Below are 27,699 nucleotides of genomic sequence, written 5' to 3'. Positions count from 1 at the left end.
GGGAGGACATGGAGGGAAGACATTGGAGGGAGGACATGCAGGGAAGACATGGAGGGAGGACTGGAGGGAAGAGAGGAATGGAGTAAGACTTGGAGGGAGGGAAAGGAGGGAAGACATGGAGGGAAGAAATTGAGGGAGACATGTAGGGAGGAATGGAGGGAGGACATGGAATTAAGACATTGAGGGAGGGAAGACATGGAGGGAGGACATGGAGGGAAGACAGGGAGGGAAGGACATGGAAGGAAGACATGGAGGGGGGACAGGGAGGGAAGACATGGAGGCAAGACATGAAGGAAGGACATGGAGGAAGGAAGACAGGGAGGGAAGACATGGAGGAAGGACATGGAAGGAAGGACATGGAGGAAGGAAGACATGGAGGAAGGACATGGAAGGAAGGACATGGAGGAAGGAAGACATGGAGGGAAGACATGGAGGCAAGACATGGAGGGAATACATGTAGGGAGGAATGGGGGGAGGACATGGAGGGAGGAATGGAGGGAAGACATGGAATTAAGACATTGAGGGAGGAATGGAGGGAAGACATGGGGGGGAGGACATGGAAGGAAGACATGGAGGGAAGACATTGAGGGAGGAATGGAGGGGGGACATGGAGGGAAGACATGGAGGGAAGACGGGGAGGCAAGACGGGGAGGCAAGACGGGGAGGCAAGACATGGAGGCAGGAAGACAGGGAGGGAAGACATGGAGGAAGGAAGACATGGAGGAAGGACATGGAAGGAAGACATGGAGGCAAGACATGGAGGAAGGACATGGAAGGAAGACATGGAGGCAAGACATGGAGGGAAGACATGGGGGAGGACATGGAAGGAAGACATGGAGGGAAGACATGGAGGGAAGACATTGAGGAAGGAATGGAGGGAAGACATTGAGGAAGGAATGGAGGGAGGACATGGAGGGAAGACATGGAGGGAAGACATGGAAACAAGACATGGAGACATGGAGGGGGACATGGAGGGAGGGGAGGGGGAAGGGAGGGAAGACGGGGAGGAATGGAAGACGGGGGGCAAGACATGGAGGCAAGACATGGAGGCAAGACATGGAGGAAGGAAGACATGGAGGGAAGACATGGAGGGAAGACGGGGAGGCAAGACGGGGAGGCAAGACGGGGAGGCAAGACATGGAGGCAGGAAGACAGGGAGGGAAGACATGGAGGAAGGAAGACATGGAGGAAGGACATGGAAGGAAGACATGGAGGCAAGACATGGAGGAAGGACATGGAAGGAAGACATGGAGGAAGGAAGACATGGAGGAAGGAAGACATGGAGGAAGGAATGGAGGGAAGACGTAGGGAGGAATGGAGGGGGAACATGGGAGGCAAGACATGGAGGAATGGAGGGAAGACATGGAGGAAGGAATGGCGGGAAGACGGAGGGGGGACATGGAGGAAGGAATGGAGGGAAGACATGGAGGGAGGACATGGAGGGAAGACATTTCGGGAGGAATGGAGGGAAGACATGGGGGGAGGACATGGAAGGAAGACATGGAGGGAAGACATGGAGGGAAGACATGGCGGGAAGACATGGAGGGAGGAATGGAGGGAGGACATGGAGGGAAGACGTGGAGGGAGGAATGGAGGGTGGAGCGGAATGGAGTAAGACTTGGAGGGAAGGAATTGAGGGAGACATGGAGGGAATACATGTAGGGAGGAATGGGGGGAAGACATGGAGGGATGACATGTGGGGAGGAATGGGGGAAGACATGGAGGGAGGACATGGAGGGAGGGCATGGAGCGAGGGCGTGGAGGGAAGTGGAGGGAGGGCATGGAGGGAAGACATGGAGGGAGGGCATGGAGGGAAGACATGGAGGGAGGGCATGGAGGGAAGGAAGGAGGGAGGCAAGACATGGAGGCAAGACATGGAGGCAAGACATGGAGGCAAGACATGGAGGCAAGACATGGAGGCAAGACATGGAGGGAGGGCATGGAGGGAGGGCATGGAGGGAAGATATGGAGGGAGGGCATGGAGGGAGACATGGAGGGAAGAATGGAGGGAAGATATGGAGGGAAGACATGGAGGGAGAACATGGAGGGGGGACATGGAGGGAGGAATTGAGGGAGGACATGGAGGTAGGACATGCAGGGAAGACATGGAGGGAGGAATGGAGGGAAGAGTGGAATGGAGTAAGACTTGGAGGGAGGGAAAGGAGGGAAGACATGGAGGGAAGGAATGGAGGGAAGGAATTGAGGGAGACATGGAGGGATGACATGTGGGGAGGAATGGGGGGAAGACATGGAGGGAGGACATGGAGGGAGGGCATGGAGGGAAGACATGGAGGGAAGAATAGAGGGAAGACATGGAGGGAGGACATGGAGGGAAGACATGGAGAGGAAGACGGACTAGTAATACTGGTACAAAAGAGGCGCAAGTTGGGTTATTTAGATGGAGTGAGGGGACATGAGGCTTTGTTTTTAGTGTGTGGTGGTAAGATGTTATTGAAATGAAGAACCATCAATTTATTCATAATATGCATCCCAGGAAAGCAAATCACCACGGAAACCAGGCTTGCCTCAGTGTGAGACACACATCTGCCCTACAGGATGATGCTTTCTCTCTCTCTCTCTCTCCCTCACGCTCTCTCTTTAACAGTACCCCTCTTTCTCTCTCATTTCTGCCCTTATTTTAGGGGTGCCTGTTCAACATGCATCATATATATATGGAAATTAAACACACACGCTGTGTGTGCGTTTGCTTGTTTGTGACTAAGGTTGCAAGATACAGGGAATTTTCAATAAATCCTCAGGTTTTCCTGAATTCCTGGCTGGTGGATACCTGGAAGGGAATAAGGGGAATCAACAGGAATTACCGAATTTACTGAAATTTCCTAGAATTTTGCAAGTCTAGTCAAGTCTTACCTGTTCTTGAATTATCAGTCTTAGCTGTACCCAAATCCCACTGTTGAATGTGATCTGGGATACCATCAGGATGTGATGTGGTGTCGGGAGCTGGCAAGCTGAATGGAGATGAGAGCCTATGAATGGATGGTTAGAGGAAGGGGATAAATGGATGGAGGAACTCAGGAAGCCAGGAGAGAAGGACCAAATTGTAATGGGAATTAGGATGACATCTCCTGTCAGTGTGGCAGTGTGTTGCCTGGTATAAGCGAGAGTCATTTGCCTGTTGATACTGATCTAGAATCAGCTTCCCTTCCCCAAATCCTTACCTTAACCCTGAGAAGGAACTAAACAACATTGACCATAGACCAGTGTCTAGGGACCACTTCATCCTACTCAGATCTCTGGGAATGCTTCTACATCTGACAGGAAGAGAAGAGGAGGAGGGAAAACTCAAGAACAGTGAAGCAGTGTTTTTGATTTAGAAGGCAAACAACTCCTTCCTTTTCTCTTCTCTCCCTCCTGGTACAGGCCCTGCTTTCATGAGCCTGATGGCAGGTGTAAACTCTGTTTGCTTCTCTCAAACTACACAGCTGACAACACAGGAGGTCGGTGGCACCTTAATTGGGGAGGACAGGCACGTGGTGATGGATGCAGTGGAAAGGTATCAACAACATCAAACACATGGTTTCCATGTGGTTCATGCCATTCCATTCGTGCTGCTCCAGCCATTATTATAAGCCATCCTCCCCTCACCAGCCTCCACTGGCTGACAACTGGGGGAGTTATTTCATGGTTAAATCTTTCATCCTTTCCATTATTTGTTTTTGCAGTACAAATCACTCTTCTAATATCGCTCTGTTGGGATTTTGGGAGCTCACTTTCTCTGTTCACCTTTTTCTGTAATTAAGAGCAGGGCAGGTGTCCTCCAGTTGGCTTCTCAAAGGAGAGCAAGAGAGAGAAACAGGCCTGCATTATTAATGATATATGTTAGACTTTTATCAGGCCCTGAGCTGGAGAGACGATGAGATGGAGACGGACAGAACGAGAGGAAGGAATGAGGTAGTGTGATATCGCATTGTACCTGCAGTGAAGAAGAAAAGTGCAAATAGACCTTTCAGATCTATAGAGTGCATCTAGGTGATTGCCTTGGATTCGGTGTCTTTGTGAGTTTCTGTGTGTGTGAGGTAGGGGCCTTTTGCTGCACAATGAGGCAGAAAAAACATAGTGGTAGAGGGGAGATGACTTCAGAGCAGTGGGGGTCTTTAGTTCCTCCAGGAGAGGGCTTAACCCTTGCCCTGTCACCCCCACAGCAGGCGAACCCTTGCCCTGTCACCCCCACAGCAGGCAAACCCTTGCCCTGTCACCCCCACAGCAGGTGAACACTTGCCCTGTCACCCCCACAGCAGGCGAACCCTTGCCCTGTCACCCCCACAGCAGGTGAACCCTTGCCCTGTCACCCCCACAGCAGGTGAACCCTTGCCCTGTCACCCCCACAGCAGGTGAACCCTTGCCCTGTCACCCCCACAGCAGGCGAACCCTTGCCCTGTCACCCCCACAGCAGGTGAACCCTTGCCCTGTCACCCCCACAGCAGGCGAACCCTTGCCCTGTCACCCCCACAGCAGGTGAACCCTTGCCCTGTCACCCCCACAGCAGGTGAACCCTTGCCCTGTCACCCCCACAGCAGGCGAACCCTTGACCGGCATGTAAGGGTAGGCTACTGATGAAGTGCACGAGTGTGCACTGTGCGCGGTCAGTTTTTGGCCACCTCAGTGATGCGTCTAGGGCTGTCAGACAGACCATAAAGAGGCGTTCAGACATGAGCAATCAAGCGGGAGATCATTCCAGGCCAGATTAATCAAACATGAAATGATCGATCAGGGGCTTGAGGGTTATTTATGACTGCACTAATTTTTCTGTGTGAGCGATACAGTGGGTGAACAGGTAGTTCATCAGCCAGAGTAATGTCCCAGTTGACGGGGTCAGGTCCAGAGGAAAGCCCAGTCTCCCCTGCTACTGTTGAATCATCCATCCGTGGGGCTCGTCAGGACTCATTCCTCTGTCGCTCTGTCTCTCTGTGTCTCTCTCGGAATCTGAATTCTGGGGGGGAGAGAGAGAACACTAAGATGTTTGTTGCTGACATTTTTTTTCTACTGTGCTCCAGGAAAAGGAATCGTGCTGTGTCTTCATCACACATCACCACTGAAATGGTCACCTTGTGAAATTGAGATGTGTGAAATCACTAGTGTGAATGAGGTCAGTGGGCCAGGGGGATCGCACAGGAGTAGTACCAGGGTTGGGGTGTTGCTGCTGGACTACACCCAGTACCCAGGGTTGGGGTGTTGCTGCTGGACTACACCCAGTACCCAGGGTTGGGGTGTTGCTGCTGGACTACACCCAGTACCCAGGGTTGGGGTGTTGCTGCTGGACTACACCCAGTACCCAGGGTTGGGGTGTTGCTGCTGGACTACACCCAGTACCCAGGGTTGGGGTGTTGCTGCTGGACTATACCCAGTACCCAGGGTTGGGGTGTTGCTGCTGGACTACACCCAGTACCCAGGGTTGGGGTGTTGCTGCTGGACTACACCCAGTACCCAGGGTTGGGGTGTTCCTGCTGGACTACTCTCAGTATCCAAGGTTGAGGTGTTGCTACTGGACTACACCCAGTACCCAAGGTTGAGGTGTTGCTACTGGACTACACCCAGTATCCAGGGTTGGGGTGTTGCTGCTGGACTGTACCCAGGGTTGGGGTGTTGCTGCTGGACTATACTCAGAAACTAGGGTTGGGGTGTTGCTGCTGGACTACACTCAAAAACCAGGGTTGGGGTGTTGCTGCTGGATTATACTCAGTAACCAGGGTTGGTTGTGTTGCTGCTGGATTATACTCAGTAACCAGGGTTGGGGTGTTGCTGCTAGACTACACCCAGGATCCAGGGTTGGGTTGCTGCTGCTGGACTATACCCAGGGTTGGGGTGTTGCTGCTGGACTACACCCAGTATCCAGGGTTGGGGTGTTGCTGCTGGACTACTCTCAGTATCCAGGGTTGGGGTGTTGCTGCTGGACTATACTCAGAAACTAGGGTACTGGGTGTTGCTGCTGGACTACACTCAAAAACCAGGGTTGGGGTGTTGCTGCTGGATTATACTCAGTAACCAGGGTTGGTTGTGTTGCTGCTGGACTATACTCAGTAACCAGGGTTGGGGTGTTGCTGCTGGACTATACTCAGAAACTAGGGTTGGGGTGTTGCTGCTGGACTACACTCAAAAACCAGGGTTGGGGTGTTGCTGCTGGATTATACTCAGTAACCAGGGTTGGTTGTGTTGCTGCTGGATTATACTCAGTAACCAGGGTTGGGGTGTTGCTGCTAGACTACACCCAGGATCCAGGGTTGGGTTGCTGCTGCTGGACTATACCCAGGGTTGGGGTGTTGCTGCTGGACTACACCCAGTATCCAGGGTTGGGGTGTTGCTGCTGGACTACTCTCAGTATCCAGGGTTGGGGTGTTGCTGCTGGACTATACTCAGAAACTAGGGTACTGGGTGTTGCTGCTGGACTACACTCAAAAACCAGGGTTGGGGTGTTGCTGCTGGATTATACTCAGTAACCAGGGTTGGTTGTGTTGCTGCTGGACTATACTCAGTAACCAGGGTTGGGGTGTTGCTGCTGGATTATACTCAGTAACCAGGGTTGGTTGTGTTGCTGCTGGATTATACTCAGTAACCAGGGTTGGGGTGTTGCTGCTGGACTACACCCAGGATCCAGGTTTGGGTTGCTGCTGCTGGACTATATCCAGGGTTGGGGTGTTGCTGCTGGACTATACCCAGTACCCAGGGTTGGGGTGTTGCTGCTGGACTATACCCAGTACCCAGGGTTGGGGTGTTGCTGCTGGACTACTCTCAGTATCCAGGGTTGGGGTGTTGCTGCTGGACTATACTCAGAAACTAGGGTTGGGGTGTTGCTGCTTGACTATACTCAGAAACTAGGGTTGGGGTGTTGCTGCTGGACTACACTCAGAAACTAGGGTTGGGGTGTTGCTGCTGGATTATACTCAGTAACCAGGGTTGGTTGTGTTGCTGCTGGATTATACTCAAATCAAATCAAATTTTATTTGTCACATACACATGGTTAGCAGATGTTAATGCGAGTGTAGCGAAATGCTTGTGCTTCTAGTTCCGACAATGCAGTAATAACGAACAAGTAATCTAACTATCAATTCCAAAAAAACTACTGTCTTATACACAGTGTAAGGGGATAAAGAATATGTACATAAGGATATATGAATGAGTGATGGTACAGAGCAGCATAGGCAAGATACAGTAGATGATATCGAGTACAGTATATACACATGAGATGAGTATGTAAACCAAGTGGCATAGTTAAAGTGGCTAGTGATACATGTATTACATAAGGATGCAGTCGATGATATAGAGTACAGTATCTACGTATGCATATGAGATGAATAATATAGGGTAAGTAACATTATATAAGGTAGCATTGTTTAAAGTGGCTAGTGATATATTTACATCATTTCCCATCAATTCCCATGATTAAAGTGGCTGGAGTAGAGTCAGTGTCATTGACAGTGTGTTGGCAGTAGCCACTCAATGTTAGTGGTGGCTGTTTAACAGTCTGATGGCCTTGAGATAGAAGCTGTTTTTCAGTCTCTCGGTCCCAGCTTTGATGCACCTGTACTGACCTCACCTTCTGGATGACAGCGGGGTGAACAGGCAGTGGCTCGGGTGGTTGATGTCCTTGATGATCTTTATGGCCTTCCTGTAGCATCGGGTGGTGTAGGTGTCCTGGAGGGCAGGTAGTTTGCCCCCGGTGATGCGTTGTGCAGACCTCACTACCCTCTGGAGAGCCTTACGGTTGAGGGCGGTGCAGTTGCCATACCAGGCGGTGATACAGCCCGCCAGGATGCTCTCGATTGTGCATCTGTAGAAGTTTGTGAGTGCTTTTGGTGACAAGCCGAATTTCTTCAGCCTCCTGAGGTTGAAGAGGCGCTGCTGCGCCTTCCTCACGATGCTGTCTGTGTGAGTGGACCAATTCAGTTTGTCTGTGATGTGTATGCCGAGGAACTTAAAACTTGCTACCCTCTCCACTACTGTCCCATCGATGTGGATGGGGGTGTTCCCTCTGCTGTTTCCTGAAGTCCACAATCATCTCCTTAGTTTTGTTGACGTTGAGTGTGAGGTTATTTTCCTGACACCACACTCCGAGGGCCCTCACCTCCTCCCTGTAGGCCGTCTCGTCGTTGTTGGTAATCAAGCCTACCACTGTTGTGTCGTCCGCAAACTTGATGATTGAGTTGGAGGCGTGCGTGGCCACGCAGTCGTGGGTGAACAGGGAGTACAGGAGAGGGCTCAGAACGCACCCTTGTGGGGCCCCAGTGTTGAGGATCAGCGGGGAGGAGATGTTGTTGCCTACCCTCACCACCTGGGGGCGGCCCGTCAGGAAGTCCAGTACCCAGTTGCACAGGGCGGGGTCGAGACCCAGGGTCTCGAGCTTGATGACGAGCTTGGAGGGTACTATGGTGTTGAATGCCGAGCTGTAGTCGATGAACAGCATTCTCACATAGGTATTCCTCTTGTCCAGATGGGTTAGGGCAGTGTGCAGTGTGGTTGAGATTGCATCGTCTGTGGACCTATTTGGGCGGTAAGCAAATTGGAGTGGGTCAAGGGTGTCAGGTAGGGTGGAGGTGATATGGTCCTTGACTAGTCTCTCAAAGCACTTCATGATGACGGATGTGAGTGCTACGGGGCGGTAGTCGTTTAGCTCAGTTACCTTAGCTTTCTTGGGAACAGGAACAATGGTGGCCCTCTTGAAGCATGTGGGAACAGCAGACTGGTATAGGGATTGGTTGAATATGTCCGTAAACACACCGGCCAGCTGGTCTGCGCATGCTCTGAGGGCACGGCTGGGGATGCCGTCTGGGCCTGCAGCCTTGCGAGGGTTAACACGTTTAAATGTCTTACTCACTTCGGCTGCAGTGAAGGAGAGACCGCACGCATGTTTTCGTTGCAGGCCGTGTCAGTGGCACTGTATTGTCCTCAAAGCGGGCAAAAAAGTTATTTAGTCTGCCTGGGAGCAAGACATCCTGGTCCGTGACTGGGCTGGGTTTCTTCCTGTAGTCCGTGATTGACTGTAGACCCTGCCACATGCCTCTTGTGTCTGAGCCGTTGAATTGAGATTCGACTTTGTCTCTGTACTGGCGCTTAGCTTGTTTGATAGCCTTGCGGAGGGAATAGCTGCACTGTTTGTATTCAGTCATGTTACCAGACACCTTGCCCTGATTAAAAGCAGTGGTTCGCGCCTTCAGTTCCACACGAATGCTGCCAGTAACCAGGGTTGGGGTGTTGCTGCTGGATTACACCCAGGATCCAGGTTTGGGTTGCTGCTGCTGGACTATACTCAGTAACCAGGGTTGGGTTGCTGCTGCTGGACTACACCTAGGATCCAGGTTTGGGTTGCTGCTGCTGGACTATACTCAGTAACCAGGGTTTGGGTATTGCTGCTGCTGGACTACACCCAGGATCCAGGTTTGGGTTGCTGCTGCTGGACTATACTCAGTAACCAGGGTTGGGTTGCTGCTGCTGGACTACACCTAGGATCCAGGTTTGGGTTGCTGCTGCTGGACTATACTCAGTAACCAGGGTTTGGGTATTGCTGCTGCTGGACTACACCCAGGATCCAGGGTTGGGTTGCTGCTGAACTACACCCAGGATCCAGGGTTGGGTTGCTGCAGGACTATACACCTCTTTGCCATACCGTGGAGGCATCCACCAAATGTGTTTCAGGGAACTTCAATTATTGTCCATCTCCTACTTCTTAAATATTGAGCACAGAGAGCCTGAAGGGGAGTAGAGGAAAATAAATGTCAGCATTCTCACACACACTCACATCATGCGCGCACACACACAAACCTGCCACAGAGGTGTGTATGAAAATAGACTGGGGATCAGATAAGGGGCGAGAGGACAAGTGAATGTATAACGGAGGTCTCAGGTCAGGCCTGTGGAGAGGAAACTTTGAACTTCTCACTCATCTATTCTGTCGCAAACCTCTCGCTCTCTCTGTCGGTCTGTGTCACTCTCCTGTTATACCTCTCTCTACCTGTTTTATAGGCCAGGTATTATCTTTAGGGGGCAGACAGGGACAGAAGCTGGGGGTTTATTGAGTAAGCAGGTTTTTCACGGAGCTCTGTGTGTGTGGGGGGGAGATGGAGCAGAGTACAAGAATGGCTGTGAGTGGTAATGGCAGGATGGTATCAAGATGACTGGTAAGCCTAGTAGTTCACTGCTCTGTTAGGAGATATTGAACAGTGTTGTTCTCAGCCCAAGGACGTTTGTTGGGTGAGATACAGATCTCAGTGCTCCCGGCTGTGTTCTAAAAGGAAATACTCACAATTATCTTTCTGTTCATTTAGAAAAATGGCTGTTTGTGCACAAGTTCAATCTGCTTCCTACAATAACTGTGTGTGTGTGTGTGTGTGTGTGTGTGTGTGTGTGTGTGTGTGTGTGTGTGTGTGTGTGTGTGTAAGCATCAAGTTCACATTCTGTCTCTCGTTGTCTCAGGCTCCACCCCGTTCTCTCTTCTCTCTCTCTCACCCTTACTCTCTAACCTCTATTCTCTCTATCCTCCTCTGTCTTTCTCAACCCCTCTCTACCTGTCACTTCTTTCTTCCTGTCCATCTCTCTGTTTCATGGTGAGGTTGTCCCCTCCCTCGCTCTCCTCCTCAGCAGGGTCCACAGCTAAAGTGTTTTTATGGCCAGTGTTGATTTGTCAATAGGAGTCTAATTACTGGCCCCAGAGCCATAGCGCCGAGGTGGGAAGCGCCCATGTGAGAGTAATGGCTGGTTTTACCTGTTCCCTTAACGCCTGTGTGTCTGTGTTATTACACACACACACACACACACACTGCAGTACCAACACCATATAGATCACAGAAATTACAGGCCTGCAATACCTAACGAAAGGCATTCTGTAAAAAGGTGCAAGTCTTAGCATTTTGGCAGCTGTGTGTATGTGACTTTGAGAGATGGGAGTAAATCTTGCTTACATCCTTGCTGTAATGTCTGTATATCAGCACATCTCTGTGCATTACAATCTTTAACACACTCACACACACACACACTGGAAAGCATGACAGACCTTGAATTCATTGCATGCTTCAGCAGTATGCATGTATTTTAGCATTCTTCAGTGAGTCTTCTGTTTCTCAAGCCTTAATCCTAATTGAAATAGTCTACAAAGACCATTTCCTCCTGTTGTCTCGTTTGTTTAATGTGCCTCACCTTCTGTAATGGTGTCCTCTGTCCTCACAGGGACACACACTGATCATTCCGAAGGTGTGTATGACTGCGCACGCATGCTTGTGCATGTGTTGCTTTCATAATTCCTATCACTTTATGGGTAAAGAGGTTGTGTGTGTGTGTGTGTGTGTGTGTGTGTGTGTGTGTGTGTGTGTAGATGGATGGGGTCAAACTGACAGATGTCTCCTTCCTTTCACTGAATGTGAATCACTATTTTCCCATCCTTATGAGTAAGCAGGGTGTGCGTTGCTGTCATAATGCCCATCTCTTTATGAGGAAGGAGGGACGTGTGTCGGTTTAGAAGTTGACTCTCCTGAATGTCATGATTTTAAAGGTGGATGGTCACCTTGACTGTTTATTGGCATTCAAAAGAGCCAACCATCTGTGCCACTGACCCCTGGGGGGGCGGGCTTTTGCATGTCAAAGAGCTTGATTGTGCCGAAGGGACCTGGAATGTCACAGCTGGCAAGGTCGGAAAGAACAGCCAATTGAAAGGGTTGCTCTGATGACGTTTGTTCATGTCAACACAGTCTTCACACCTCGCCAAATGTCAACAGTCCATACTGGGGCTTTACTTCACCACACACACCACTCATAAGAGGAAGATCCATCCGTCTGTGGGCTTCATTCAGTAAGCTTCCTCCGTTAATGTTGTTAGTCACCTCTCCACTTTCACAGCCCAGCGTTTTAGATCTCAAACCTCCATTCACTTTGAATTTACAGCATTTCACGCCCCCAGTCCACTCTGTCACAGAGCCCAGTGTAGGCTGCCACAGCCTCAGTCCTCCTTTTCTGAAATATGAATATTACATTTGAATCTGATTTGCCGGTGGAATGGTGTGTGTGTGCGCCTTATCAGCATCTGCCAGGAGTGCTCCCAGTCATGAATAGAGCTCCCTTCTGTCCTCATCTACAGCTCTCTCCTCACTCAGACCCCCCCTCAAGCTCTCTCTGCCCATCACCTTTCCTTCCTTTCACCCCTACACCCTCCTCAGATCTCTACTCCCACTCTTCTCCTCCCTCGCCTCCTTTCCCACTTCACTCTTATATTAAAGGGGCATTCCACCTCATTTCCACATCACGAACGGCAACTGAATGTAAACATTAAAGGGGTGTGTTTCAGTTTGGACCAAAACTTTGACAGGCAGAGGACACACGCACACAGAGGACACACATTGGTGTTGGTAGGCATAAAGGAGAGATCAGGGGTTGATGGTAATCCCCAGGTCCTACTGACAGATGGGTCTAGTCGTAGTACTGTAGAAGCATTCCAGGACTGAAGCCTCGTTCCCTGGATCCCTCAACGGTTGGTCTGGATCAAAGACCCAGGATGAGGAGAGTTATTCCCAGAAGGTCAGACACAGCCAGCTGAACAACACCTAATGACTTCCAGTAACACTGGAGCTGGGATTGACTATAGACCTGCACCTACTGTGGTTTATTGGCTAAGCACTGAACCATGACCGCCCTGACTGTTGTGGTTAGGGTTCAGTCTCTGGCTTGTCTGTCGTCCGTCAGTCTGTCTGCACTGGGGTGCTTGCAGTGTTAGGGTGAACAGGGACAGAAATCAACAGAACAGTTTCACTCTTATTAAAACATCAAACAGCAGCGGTTTGCTTTGACGATATGTTGGGAAATATACAGACAATGCACTTTTTATATTCCTCTGAAACTGTAGCAGAGAGAGAGAGAGAGACCAGTAAACTCATGAGTGTGGTTTATGCAGTTCTAAAGGTTCGGGGGGGGAGTGTAGGGCACTTATTACATTGCCACGGATGTTGGGTTTGAATGGTTTCTATTTTTGGTACAATGACCCCCTCTTTCTCACATATGCACTCCCACTTAAAACCTGTACTTGACGCAGTTTTGACACATGATGCTAGCTGAATTAAATTGGCTTTCACCGCTAGGCTAGCACTCTCCACTGCTAAGGACAGACCTCTGCAATGTCACTGTAAGGATATAGTTACAGTACGCTACACCTCTGCAGCAAACTAACCTATAGAGTTGCAGTACATTGTCATGGAGCCAGGTACATATACAGGAGGAGTGGTGGTAAACATGGGCCTGTTGAGGTTAAACATCATGGCTTTTCCAGACATTTTTTAAATGATTGATTTATTTCACCTTTTATTTAACCAGGTAGGTTAGTTGAGAACAAGTTCTCATTTACAACTGTGACCTGGCCAAGACGAAGCAAAGCAGTGCGACACAAACAACAACACAGAGTTACACATGGAATAAACAAGCGTACAGTCAATAACACAGTGGGAAAAAATAGTCTATAAACAGTGTGTGCAAATGGTGTGAGGAGGAAGGCAATAAATCGTCCATAGGAGCGAATAATTACAATTTAGCAGATTAACACGAGTGATAAATGAGCAGATGATGATGTGCAAGTAGAGATACTGATGTGCAAAAGAGCAGAAAGTAAATAAAAACAGTATGGGGATGAGGTAGGTAGATTGGGTGGGTAATTTACAGATGGACTATATACAGCTGCAACGATTGATTAGCTGCTCAGATAGCTGATGTTTAAAGTTAGTGAGGGAAATATAAGTCTCCAGCTTCAACAATTTTGCAATTCGTTCCAGTCACTGGCAGCGGAGAACTGGAAGGGAAGGCGGCCAAATGAGGTGTTGGCTTTGGGGGTGACCAGTGAGATATACCTGCTGGAGCGCGTGCCTCGGGTACGTGTTGATTCTTGTGAGCTGAGATAAGGCGGAGCTTTACCTAGCATAGACTTATAGATGACCTGGAGCCAATGGGTCTGGCGATGAATATGTAGCGAGGGCCAGCCAACTAGAGTGTACAGGTTGCAGTGGTGGGTGGTATAAGGGGCTTTGGTGATAGACTGCATCCAATTTGCTGAGTAGAGTATTGGAAGCTATTTTGTAGATGACATTGCCGAAGTCGAGGATCGGTAGGATAGTCAGTTTTACTAGGGTAGGTTTGGCGGCGTGAGTGAAGGAGGCCATAAATGTTTCCATCCAAAATGGATGATTCAAGATTAGAAATGAAACTAAATCTTAATCACTTGTTTTGCTATGTTGCAGTGCATTCGGACAGTATTCAGACCCCTTCCCCTTTTCCACATTTTGTTACATTACATCCTTATTATAAAATGGATTAAATAAAATGTTTTTCCTCATCAATCTACACACAATATCCCATAATGACAAAATGAAAACAGGTTTTTAGAAATGTTTGCAAATTTCTTAAATAAAAAAAAAAGTATACCTTATTTACATAAGTATTCAGACCCTTTGCTAGACTTGATATTGAGCTCAGGTGCATCCTGTTTCTGTTGATCATCAACATTTCTACAACTTGATTGGAGTCCACCCGTGGTAAATTCAATTGGACATGATTTGGAAAGGCACACGCCTGTCTATATAATGTCCCAGAGTTGACCGTACATGTCAGAGCAAAAACCATGCCATGAGGTAGAACAATTATGTTGAAGCACAGATCTGGGGAAGGGTACCAAAAATGTCTGCTGAATTGAAGGTACCCAAGAACACAGTGGCCTCCATCATTCCTAAATGGAAGAAGTTTAGAGCTGGCCAAACTGAGCAATCTGTGAAGGACCTGGGTCGTGGAGGTGACCAAGAGCCCAATGGTCACTCTGACAGAGCTCCAGAGTTCCTTTGTTGAGATGGAAGAACCTCACAGAAGGACAACCATCTCTGCAGGCCTTTGTGGTAGAGTAGCGAGATGGAAGCCACTCCTCTTTAAATCTGCGTATTCCTTCAAAGCTCAGTTGTCCTGAGTCTGCACAACTCTACCAGGACCTAGGATCAAGAGGGACACTCAAGTGTTTTAGTACTATATCTCTTGATACAATGATGAAAATAATCATGGCCTCTAAACCTTCAAGCTGCATACTGGACCCTATTCCAACTAAACTACTGAAAGTGCTGCTTCCTGTGCTTGGCCCTCCTATGTTGAACATAATAAACGGCTCTCTATCCACCGGATGTGTACCAAACTCACTGAAAGTGGCAGTAATAAAGCCTCTCTTGAAAAAGCCAAACCTTGACCCAGAAAATATAAAAAACTATCGGCCTATATCGAATCTTCCATTCCTCTCAAAAATGTTAGAAAAGGCTGTTGCGCAGCACTCACTGCCTTCCTGAAGGCAAACAATGTATACGAAATGCTTCAGTCTGGTTTTAGACCCCATCATAGCACTGAGACTGCACTTGTGAAGGTGGTAAATTACCTTTTTAATGGCATCAGACTGAAGCTTTGCGTCTGTCCTTGTGCTCCTAGACCTTAGTGCTGCTTTTGATACCATCGATCACCACATTCTTTTGGAGAGATTGGAAACCCATTGGTCTACACGGACAAGTTCTGGCCTGGTTTAGATCTTATCTGTCGGAAATATATCAGTTTGTCTCTGTGAATGGCTTGTCCTCTGACAAATCAACTGTACATTTCGGTGTTCCTCAAGGTTCTGTTTTAGGACCACTACTGTTTTCACTATATATTTTACCTCTTGGGGATGTCATTCGAAAACATAATGTTTGCTTTCACTGCTATGCGGATGACACACAGCTGTATATTTCAATGAAACATGGTGAAGCCCCAAAATTGCCCTCGCTAGAAGCCTGTGTTTCAGACATAAGGAAGTGGATGGCTGCAAATGGTCTACTTTTAAACTCGGACAAAACAGAGAGGTCCCAAGAAACAAAGAGATCTTCTGTTGAATCTGATAATTAATCTTAATGGTTGTACAGTCGTCACAAATAAAACTGAAGGACCTCAACGTTACTCTGGACCCCGATCTCTCTTTTGACGAACATATCAAGACTGTTTCAATGACAGCTTTTTTCCATCTACGTAACATTGCCAAAATCAGAAACTTTCTGTCCAAAAATTATGCAGAAAAATTAATCCATGCTTTTGTTACTTCTAGGTTAGACTACTGCAATGCTCTACCTTCCAGCTACCCAGACAAAGCACTAAATAAACTTCAGTTAGTGCTAAATACGGCTCCTAGAATCCTGACTAGAACCAAAAAATGTGATCATATTACTCCAGTGCAAGCCTCCCTACACTGGCTTCCTGTCAAGGCAAGGGCAGATTTCAAGGTTTTACTGCTAACCTACAAAGCATTACATGGGCTTGCTCCTACCTATCTCTCTGATTTGGTCCTGCCGTACATACCTACACGTACGCTACGGTCACAAGACACAGGCCTCCTAATTGTCCCTAGAATTTCTAAGCAAACAGCTGGAGTCAGGGCTTTCTCCTATAGAGCTCCATTTTTATGGAATGGTCTGCCGACCCCTGTGAGAGAGGTAGACTCGGTCTCAACCTTTTAAGTCTTTACTGAAGACTCCTCTCTTCAGTGGGTCATATGATTGAGTGTAGTCTGGCCCAGGAGTGTGAACGGAAAGGCTCTGGAGCAACGAACAGCCCTTGCTGTCTCTGCCTGGCCTGTTCCCCTCTTTCCACTGGGATTCTCTGCCTCTAACCCATTTACAGGGACTGAGTCACTGGCTTACTGGTGCTCTTTCATGCCGTCCCTAGGAGGGGTGCGTCACTTGAGTGGGTTGAGTCACTGATGTGATCTTCCTGTCTGGGTTGGCACCCCCGCTTGGGTTGTGCCGTGGCGGAGATCTTTGTGGGCTATACTCGGCCTTGTCTCAGGATGGTAAGTTGGTGGTTGAAGATATCCCTCTAGTGGTGTGGGGGCTGTGCTTTGGCAAAGTGGGTGGGGTTATATCCTTCCTGTTTGGCCCTGTCCGGGGGTATCATTGGATGGGGCCACAGTGTCTCCTGACCCCTCCTGTCTCAGCCTCCAGTATTTATGCTGCAGTAGTTTATGTGTCAGGGTGCTAGGGTCAGTTTGTTATATCTGGAGTACTTCTCCTGTCTTATCCGGTGTCCTGTGTGAATTTAAGTATGCTCTCTCTAATTCTCTCTTTCTTTCTCTCTCTTGGAGGACCTGAGCCCTAGGACCATGCCTCGGGACTACCTGGCATGATGACTCCTTGCTGTCCCCATTCCACCTGGCTGTGCTGCTGCTACAGTTTCAACTGTTCTGCCTGTGATTATAATTATTTGACCATGCTGGTCATTTATGAACATTTGAACATCTTGGCCATGTTCTGTTATAATCTCCACCCCGCACAGCCAGAAGAGGACTGGCCACTCCTCATAGCCTGGTTCCTCTCTAGGTTTCTTCCTAGGTTTTGGCCTTTCTAGGGAGTTTTTCCTAGCCACCATGCTTCTACACCTGCATTGCTTGCTGTTTGGGGTTTTAGGCTGGTTTTCTGTACAGCACTTTGTGATATCAGCTGATGTACGGAGGGCTATAAAAATACATTTGTTTTGATTCAGTTAAAGGCACATGACAGCCTGCTTGGAGTTTGTCAAAAAGGACTCTCAGACCATGGGGAAACAAAATTCTCTGGTCTGATGAAACCAAGATTGAACTCTATGGTCTGAATGCCAAATGTTATGTCTGGAGGAAAACTGGCACCATCCTTACGGTGAAGCATGGTGGTGGCAGCATCATGCTGTGGGGGTGTTTTTCAGCGGCAGGGACTGGGAGACTAGTCAGGCTTGAGGGAAAGATGACCGGAGCAAAGCACTGAGAGATTCTTGATGAAAACCTGAGGGGGGATACTCAGAGTGCTCAGGACCTCCGACTGGGACGAAGGTTCACCTTCCAACAGGACAATGACCCAAAGCACACAGCCAAGAAAACACAGGAGTGGCTTCGGGACAAGTCTCTGAATGTCCTTGAGTGGCCCAGCCAGAACCTGGACTTGAACCCGATCTAACATCTCTGGAGAGACCTGAAAAGAGCTGTGCAGCAATGCTCCCGCTCCAACCTGACCGATCGTAAGAGGATTTGCAGAGAAGAATGGGAGTAATTCCCCAACTACAAGTGTGCTAAGCTTGTAGGGTCATACCCAAGAAGTCTTGAGGCTGTAATCGCTGCCAAAGATGCTTCAACAAAGTACTGAGTCAAGGGTCTAAATACTTATGTAAATATGATATACATTTGCAAACATTTTTAAATGGTTTTTGCATTGTCGTTATGGGGTATTGTGTGTTGATTGAGGGGGAAAGACCATTTTTTAAATACATTTTAGAATAAGGCTGTAACGAAATGTGGAAAAAGTGAAGGGGTTTGAATACTTTACTAATGCTCTGTAAGTTTTAAAAAATATATATTTTTATTTTACCCCTTTTTCTCCCCAATTTCGTGGTATCCAATTGTTTTTAGTAGCTACTATCTTGTCTCATCGCTACAACTCCCGTACGGGCTCGGGAGAGATGAAGGTTGAAAGTCATGCGTCCTCCGATACACAACCCAACCAAGCCGCACTGCTTCTTAACACAGCGCGCATCCAACCCGGAAGCCAGCCGCACCAATGTGTCGGAGGAAACACCGTCCACCTGGCAACCTTGGTTAGCGCACACTGCCCCCGGCCCGCCACAAGAGTCGCTGGTGCGCAATGAGACAAGGACATCCCTACCGGCCATGCCCTCCCTAACCCGGGACGACGCTAGGCCAATTGTGCGTCGCCCCACGGACCTCCCGGTCGCGGCCGGTTACGACAGAGCCTGGGCGCGAACCCAGAGTCTCTGATGGCACAGCTTGCGCTGCAGTACAGCACCCTTAACCGGGAGGCCCCTTGCACTGTAAGTTTGACAGTAGTTTACAACAAAGTACAGCTGCCTTTCTGTGTTCCACTCCTTCATGTTGGACAACATTGGCACTGGGTAGCGAAGAGGTGAGTTGAGACGAGTATCCCCCACATCTCTGTGTTCAATCAAAGATGGCCACAGACTCTTCCTCTGTAGCATTCTATCCTCATTGTCAGCCAGGCCTTTGACTCTTACTGATATCTGAATATCTCGCTCACCGTCTCTGTACAAATAGAGAATATTTTTTAATTATGTACTTCAGCAAAGCTAATCCACTGCCTTCCTCTCGCTCTCTACTCTCGCTCCCTCTACTTCCCGCTCTGTCGTCCTCTCTTTGCACAAATGGAGGATGTATTTTAATGATGTTCTTCAGTTATGCTAGTTAACTGCCCCCTCTCCCTTTCTCACTCTGTTGGAGAAACCGCAGTTCAAATCAGACAGACCCACCCCCCTCCTTATGAAAAAATAACTTTCCCTCTTCCTTATCCATCATTAAACCTGGCAGTAGAGAAGCTGTTCAGTCCTCTGTCTTGCGGTCATTCTGTTCAGTCCCCCTCTCCCTTCCTCCCTCAGTCAGCCTGAAGAGACGTACAGTATATAGCTCTCCCTGGATCTAATAACCTCACTGTCTGATGGATGTCTATGGTAAAGAGATCTGTCTGTTATCGTTGGATGAGTGTGGATGGGTTATGCATTTGGATTGGGCAAGGAATATGGTGATGGTATGGGGGGCAGAGGGGATTTGGAAAGTGTACATTTGGGGGGGTCTTCAGTGTTTGGATATTTAAGGGGAGCTGTGTGTGTTCATGTGTGTAGGGAGGGGGGATCTCCTTGTAGAACAAAGCTGAAGAACACTGGGCATATACTCCCCTGTGTGAGGTGATAAATGTGTGTGTCTCATCAGGAGAGCATGTTTGCTGCCTTTCCATCTCTTTGCTGACAGACGCCTCTCTCCTATGATCTGCTGCGTTGTTGTTGCCTTGGTACTGCCTTCTGCTACTGCCGTCCACCAATACATGGTCATTTTGCTCATTAGGCTGTTGAGCCTTCTGCTACTGCCGTCCACCAATACATGGTCATTTTGCTCATTAGGCTAGGCTGTTGAGCCTTCTGCTACTGCCGTCCACCAATACATGGTCATTTTGCTCATTAGGCTGTTGAGCCTTCTGCTACTGCCGTCCACCAATACATGGTCATTTTGCTCATTAGGCTGTTGAGCCTTCTGCTACTGCCGCCACCAATACATGGTCATTTTGCTCATTAGGCTGTTGAGCCTTCTGCTACTGCCGTCCACCAATACATGGTCATTTTGCTCATTAGGCTGTTGAGCCTTCTGCTACTGCCGTCCACCAATACATGGTCATTTTGCTCATTAGGCTGTTGAGCCTTCTGCTACTGCCGTCCACCAATACATGGTCATTTTGCTCATTAGGCTGTTGAGCCTTCTGCTACTGCCGTCCACCAATACATGGTCATTTTGCTCATTAGGCTAGGCTGTTGAGCCTTCTGCTACTGCCGTCCACGGCGTCTTTAAAAAAAAATATATATATATTTTTTGACATTCAAAAACAAACATATACATACGCACACAAACGACAACATCTCCTCTGCCCAGTCCCGCATGCCCCCCCATCCCTAGTGCCTGCATTATTGTTTGCCACATGGCCTTAAACAGATTGGTACAATTTTTCTCGGTCGAACTTGCTATTTCAATAATTAAACATTCAATTTTTCAATTGTGTTAATTAATGACTTCCAAGTTTTTGGTATACATTTCTTTTCAAGGTGAGTGATGTCATTCTAACTGACAGACATGTAGAATGTTAGGAACTAAATACTTAGGCAGTAAATTAGGAACTAAAGATTGTTAAGCATAATTGGAGAATACGTAGTCCTGAAACCCGACTGCCATCACACGGTGTGGTAGAATGATGTAGTTTGTGGCTATTGAAACCCTCCAGTCAGCACGCACACTAGTTAGTCACTGTAATGATTAAGATGTCCCTGCAGCAGCAGAACTGTCAGCTGCTGGAGTCGTGCGTGCCCACACAGCAGATAACACCACTCTGCTCTCTCACACACACTCCTTTAGCATCCTTCCATCATCCCTCTCTCCATCCCTCCGTCATCCCTCTCCATCCCTCCGTCATCCCTCTCTCCATCCCTCCGTCATCCCTCTCTCCATCCCTCCGTCATCCCTCTCTCCATCCCTCCGTCGTCCTTCTCTCCATACTTCCGTCATCCCTCTCTCCATCCCTCCATCGTCCCTCTCTCCATACTTCTGTCATCCCTTTATTTTTCTCTCTCCACAGACCTCCCTTCTGCTCTCCATCAATGGACACAGCAAATAACACAGCCCAGATAAGTCACACACACACACTCTGTCTGTCCAAACCGTGACTGCTGCCCCTTCATCTGTTTCCCCACCACCCCACTTTCTCCTTTCAGGCGTCTGATCATATCTGGGTAATCGTAGACACGTTGACATCCCAGTAGGTCTAAAGTAGTGTACTACATGTGGTGTTGATCAGTGTGCAGGCAGTGGGAGTAGGACAGGTCAGAGGGTGCAGTGGGAGTAGGACAGGTAAGAGTAGATCAGGGATCAGAGGCTGAGCTCTTAACAGGTGTCTGATCATCCACTCTGGTACTTAACAGGATAACTAAGACATATCCCTGTGTTGTTTGTTTGTTTGCTTATCCAAGCTTTAATGGCTGTGTTCACTCACTCATATACACACACACTCACAGCTGCTCTTGGGATGTCTGAAAGGATGAATTGCCATTGTCAACCCAGACAGGCCTCGTAAGTCACAATAACAATGTTCCAAAGCAGCTATTCATGTGGTCATTACTGTCCCATGTAGTTCCTCCAGAAAGACTTATCTTTCTCTCTCTGACCTCTGTTTATGATCCCTGCGGTCACTATGGTAACCACAGGAGGGAAGGAATGTCTGAGACTGCATCAGATACGTCCCCATACAGCTCCGAGAAAGGCCAGAGAAAGAGGCCTAGGCGGCTATTCTACCCAGAGGCCTCTGCACCAAAGAGAACACAGAGGACTGAGGGGTTGTGGGAACAGCAGACAGAGGGGAAGGGGTCAGACACTGAGAGCAAGGGACATTCAGAGGGAGGGAGAGAGTCAGACAGAGAGATGGTGAGGGAGAGAAAGTGAAGCGAGTTTCAGAATGATGAGGCTCAGGCACTGTCTGCGGCCCTTGACCTCATATACAGACGCCAAGCCCCTTGATAATCAGCCAGGCCACAACATGGCTGAAACAAGGCTAGTGGATGGAAACATGGCGAGGCAATATAACAGGCCAAAAAACCCTCATTAGCTTACACTGCCATCTTTCTCTTTTGGCTCGGCTTGAATATTCTCTCTCTCTCTCTCTCTCGCTCTCTGGCCATGTTTCAGGAAAGGAGTTGAGCAACGAGCCAATCTTTTTGCCGGGAAGCGTTGCATATTTGCCCGTAAAAGGGTGTGCAGTGCCGTTATCATCTGGCTGAAATGGATAGGGGAGGGTTGAGTTTCTCTTGCTCAGCTGTATTCCACAGCGGAGGGAGGGGAAGCGAGTTTGGCTAGTGGTGTAGTTTCTCCCCCTCATCTCTGGCTTTTTATCTCCTGCTTTATCTGGGTTTCAGCAAGGAACGAAGGACAGCCAGGTCACCGCTACTGTAGCCTCTGTCTTCTCCCCCAAGTGTGTGTGTGTGTGTGTGCTCGCATGCACTGTAGTCACACAAAAAGTTTGATGCTGCGAGGCAGAGCTGTGAACATCACTTGGCTTACAGTTTACACCATACTTAACTCTGAATTCAGTATAGCCAGCTCACTGTAGCCCTCTCTCCCCTCCCTCTTCCTCCCAGGCGGCGGCTGACTTCGCCAAGGCCCATCTGTCTGAGGCGTTGCGTCAGCAGCTCCTGAGCTACGACCGAGAGAAGGAGAAAGAGAAGGATGAAAAGGAGCACAGCGATGGTCTGTCCTATCCCTCTATTCTGGAGCAGCAGATCCTGGCTCTGGACAGGGACATGTTGGACAAGCTGTCAGCCGTCTACAACGAAGCAGGTCAGAGGGCAGGGCAGCCAGGGGTTAAAGGTCACAGCCACACCTCTGTGGGCAGACAGCTGCCCCTAGCCACTAATCTAGCAACAGTTTATACCTTAATCCTGAATTTAACCATTCAAGGGAATTATTTTAATTATTTCACACAAACTTCGCACAGAAATAGAATGACTAGGCTAGAATATGTAGAGTTGACTTAACTTTTAGTTGGATTCGTCAGTCTTGAGATCCGTGTTCTACAGTGACCGCAATTCTTTGTTTTAGATTGATTGCACTCATTTCTGCATGCTTAAATAGTGTTGTCTAACACGTAGGCTGGGAAAAATGCACAAATGGTGGCTCTGGTATGTTTGGGGACAGGGCAGAGAGTTTGTTGAAATAGCTGTGGTGTTTGACAGTGAGAGCTAGTGGAAATGAAGTCTGTATAAATAGCTGTGGTTCAAGGGTGTGCGTTTGTGCGTGTATTTGTGCATGTGTGCGTGCGTGCACGTAAGTGTATGCATTAGTTTTTGTGTACATGGGTGGAGTAGGCTAGGTGCAGACATGGGTTTCTCTTCTAAGGAAGGATCCCATTCCTTAGGGGTTGCCCATTCCTACTCTTGTTGTTTTTGTAGGAGCCCTAAATTTTGTCTTGCATAGAGTTTCTGAGTTGTTCACGGTCGTTTACAGTGGGCTCAGGCTCCGGCCGTGCTGCTTATTCAGCTATTAAAATACAGCTTTATCTTCATCAGACATGTAGCAATTATCTCTTCTGATTCCAAAGAGAAAAGAGGGAGCGAGATGGTGCCCACGCTGCCTCTCCTCAGGCGGGCTTGACAGATACAGGGCCTTCAGAAAGTATTCATATACCCTTGACTTATTCTACATTTTGTTAAAGCCTGAATTCAAAATGGATTAAATGGATGTTGTTTTCTCACCCATCTACACACAATACCCCATAATGACAAAGTGAAAACATGTTGTTTCTTCTTTTATTGCAAATTTATTAGAAATGAAATGGGGAAAATATCTCAACCCTGACTAAATACATTGTAGAAGCACATTGAGAGTCTTTCCAGGTAAGTCTAAGAGCTTTCTACACCTGGATTGTGCAATATTTGCCCATTTATTCTTTAAAAATCCTTCAAGCTGTGTCATTGGTTGTTGATCATTGCTAGACAACTATTTTCAGGTCTTGCCCTAGATTTTCAAGCAGATTTAAGTCAACTGTAACTCAGCCACTCAGGAACATTCACTGTCTTCTTGGTAAGCAACTCCAGTGTAGATATGGCCTTGTGTTTTAGGTTATTGTGCGGCTGAAAGGTGAATTCATCTCCCAGTGTCTGGTGGAAAGCAGACAACCAGGTTTTCCTCTAAGATTTTGCTTGTGCTAAGCTCTATTCTGTTTATTTTATATCCTGAATAACTCTCCAGTTCTTAACGATTAGAAGCATACCCATAACATGATGCAGCCACCACTATGCTTGAAAATATGGAGAGTGGTACCCAGGAATGTGCATGTATTGGATTTGCCGAAAACAACTTTTTTTCTTGAATACAATGTTTATTGCTTTACCACATTTTTTGCAGTTTTACTTTAGTGCCTTATTGCCAACAGGATGCATGTTTTGGAATATTTTTATTCTGTACAGGCTTCCTTCTTTTCACTATTTAGGTTAGTATTGCAGAGTAACTACAATGTTGTTGAGCCATCCTCAGTTTTCTCCTATCACAGCCATTCAACTCTTAACTGTTTTAAAGTCACCATTGCCCTCATGGTGAAACCCCTGAGTGGTTTTCCTTCCTCACCGGCAACTGAGTTTGTAGTGCCTGGGTGTATTGATACAACATCCAAAGTGCAATTAATAACTTCACCGTGCTCAAAGGGATATTCAATGTTTTGTTATAAAAAAAACAGTTTTACACCCATCTACCAATATGTGCCCTTCTTTGCTAAGAATTGGAAAGCCTCCCTGGTCTTTGGTTGAATCTGTTTTAAAATTCACTGCTTGACTGAGGGACCTTACAATTATCTGTATGTGTGGGGTACAGCGATGAAGTAGTCATTCAAAAAGTCCATGCAACTTATTAAACAAATTTGTATTCTTGAACTTATATATACTTACCATAAAGGGGTCGAATACTTATTGATTTGAGACATTTCAGCTTTTCCTTTAAAAAAATAATAATTTGTAAAAATGTCTAAAAACATAATTCCACATTGACATTATGGGGTATTGTGTGTGTGTGTGTGTGTGTGTGTGTGTGTGTGTGTGTGTGTGTGTGTGTGTGTGTGTGTGTGTGTGTGTGTGTGTGTGTGTGTGTGTGTGTGTGTGTGTGTGTGTGTAGGCCAGGGGCAAAAGAAATCGAAAATGTATCAATTTAAATTCAGGCTGAAACACAACAAAATGTCAAGGGGTGTGAATATCTCTGAAGGCCCTGTATATAGGGTGAGAGGGTATAGAGTTACATAAAAGGGAAAGAGGACAAAAAGAGAACAAAAGGCTGGACAGAGCGACAAAGGGCCAGTGTATGGAAAGGCGAGAAAAAGATGTGAGGTTGGGGGAGAAAGCGAGAGAAGAGGGTGTTAACCAAGGGACAAAAATAGGGATGAGACAGTGATATGATAAAGAGATGACAGAAGGTGATACTGAAAGGAGAAGGGTGTAGTCCTGAACTCCTAGAGAGGGAAGGAGTGAGAGATGGAGCTCCATCCATCTTCACCTCCACCCACACTCATCTAGCACCCACAGGACCAAAGAGCAGTGGGAGGGAAAGCCTTGAGGGAGAGAGCGTGGGGGAGATAAGTTGTCACCACAGATGCACTGATGGTTTATTCAGAATGTAGGGAAGAGAAAAGAGAGCTAAAATATTCATGATAAGCTGGCGGTAAAAGACTCGCTTCACACACTGCGATTTCAGGAATGCAGCACATGGAACGTCTCTGCCTCTCCACGCATTCCTGATCCTGACATTCTACCTTAATGTTCAGAGTGGGAGGTGGAGAAAGAGAGAGTCCGAGAGAGAGGAAGAGAACAAACTAGTAGGAGATTGAGAGGGAGGGTGTCTACGGAATATTTAAATAACAAAAATATAAACGCAAATATACAAAAATCTAAACGCAACATGCAACAATTTCAAAGATTTTTACATGACTTGGAATACAGATATGCATTTGTTGGTCACAGATACCTTAAAACAAATGGGCCACACATTGGGCCTCAGGATATCATCCCAGTATTTCTGTGCATTCAAATTGACATTTGCTAAAATGCGATTGTGTTCATTGTCCGTAGCTAATGCCTGCCCATACCATAACCCCACCGCCACCATGGGTTTGTCACAATGTTGACAAACCACTCGCCCACACGATGACATACACATGGTCCTCGGTTGTGAGGCCTGTTGGACATACTGCCATATTCTCTAAAGCGACGTCGGAGGCAGTTTATGGTAGAGAAATTAACATTCAATTCTCTGGCAACAGATTGTGCTGTTTAATTAGCTTCTTGATATGCCACGCCTGTCAGGTGGATGGATTATCTCGGCAAAGGAGAAATGCTCACTAACAGGGATGTAAACTAATTTATTTGAGAAAAGCTTTTTGTGTGTATGGAACATTTCTGTAATCTTTTATTTCAGCTCATGAAACATGGGAAGAACACTTTACATGTTGCGTTTATATTTTTGTTCAGTGTAATTCCTTGCATGTTAACTTTATTATGAGGTGGAGAGTGCGTGTGGGAGAGAGCGATGGAGTGTTCCTTGTAGAGTGTACAGAACACTATAGTAGTTTATTCACAGCACAGAACCTCACATGACTCAGATGAGTGTGTAATTGAATGAGTGGCTGGTATAAAAGGGCCATTCAAGCTGTCAGTCACATTCTTCCGGAGGTCATGTGACAACCTGATTGGAAAAGAAGAATGGACCGGTGTTGAGACCGTAAGTTAAAACACGGGCTGGGGGCAGCAGTTGACTTTTTTTGAAGGTACTCCCAGGCAAGGTTACTCCTCCTGGTACGTGCCAACTTAGCGAAGGCACTACCGCTGTTAAACTAGTTTACATTTTAGTAATTTATCAAACACTCTTATCCAGAGTAACTTACAGTAGTGAGTGCATACATTTTCATACTGGTCCCCCGTGGGAAACGAACCCACAACCTTGGCATTGCAAGCGCCGTGCTCTACCAACTGAGCTACACGGGACCACTCGCCTTCCTTTGAACTCCTACACTCCGGAGCAACCCCAGCTGCTGATATAAATCTCTATTGTGTGATCTGCTTCAACCTCCAAGTCTAGTGGAAAAAACTAAACTAGCCCATCCACTGATCCAGTCCCATCTGCCTTCTTCTCGCACATCCCTCCCTCTTTCCCACCCCACCGTCCCTCCCTCTTTCCCACCCCTCCGTCCCTCATGAGCTGTTGATTCCCAGACAGGTTACAACTGTCCCTCCTAGACCCATTCTGTTCATTTATCCTCCCATATTTCACTCCCTCCTTTGTTTGGACAACAGTAAGGATTAAGATTGAGCCCAAAGATAATCTTACCGTAAAGCTACACTACATTAAAAAAAATGAAAAAAATGCTTTTGTGTTTCAAAGCATTAGCAAATGACTATCGCCTTTGAGAGCAAAGCACTTCATGATGACGGAAGTGAGTGCTACGGGGTGATAGTTGTTTAGCTCAGTTACCTTAGCTTTCTTGGAAACAGGAACTATGGTGGCCCTCTTGAAGCATGTGGGAACAGCAGACTGGGATAGGGATTGATTTTGTCCGTCAACACACCAGCCAGCTGGTCTGAGCATGCTCAGGAGGACGCGGC

The 27,699-nt window shown here is 47.6% G+C and overlaps 1 protein-coding gene across 1 annotated transcript in view; it reads left to right on the top strand.

Annotated features, from left to right (window-relative positions):
• LOC112266978 (protein phosphatase 1L-like) overlaps positions 1-27,699 on the top strand; it is a 59,526-nt gene that overhangs the window by 20,511 nt on the left and 11,316 nt on the right. The window contains exon 2 of the mRNA XM_042297303.1: positions 22,699-22,897. Within this exon, the coding sequence (XP_042153237.1) occupies positions 22,699-22,897 (199 nt within the window). The remainder of the gene's footprint in view (positions 1-22,698; positions 22,898-27,699) is intronic.

Source organism: Oncorhynchus tshawytscha, linkage group LG14, assembly GCF_018296145.1.
Source record: "Oncorhynchus tshawytscha isolate Ot180627B linkage group LG14, Otsh_v2.0, whole genome shotgun sequence".
Lineage (NCBI taxonomy): Eukaryota > Metazoa > Chordata > Actinopteri > Salmoniformes > Salmonidae > Oncorhynchus > Oncorhynchus tshawytscha.
The sequence above is the reverse complement of the archived record's forward strand: the minus strand, read 5'-3'. Positions and strand labels throughout refer to the sequence as shown.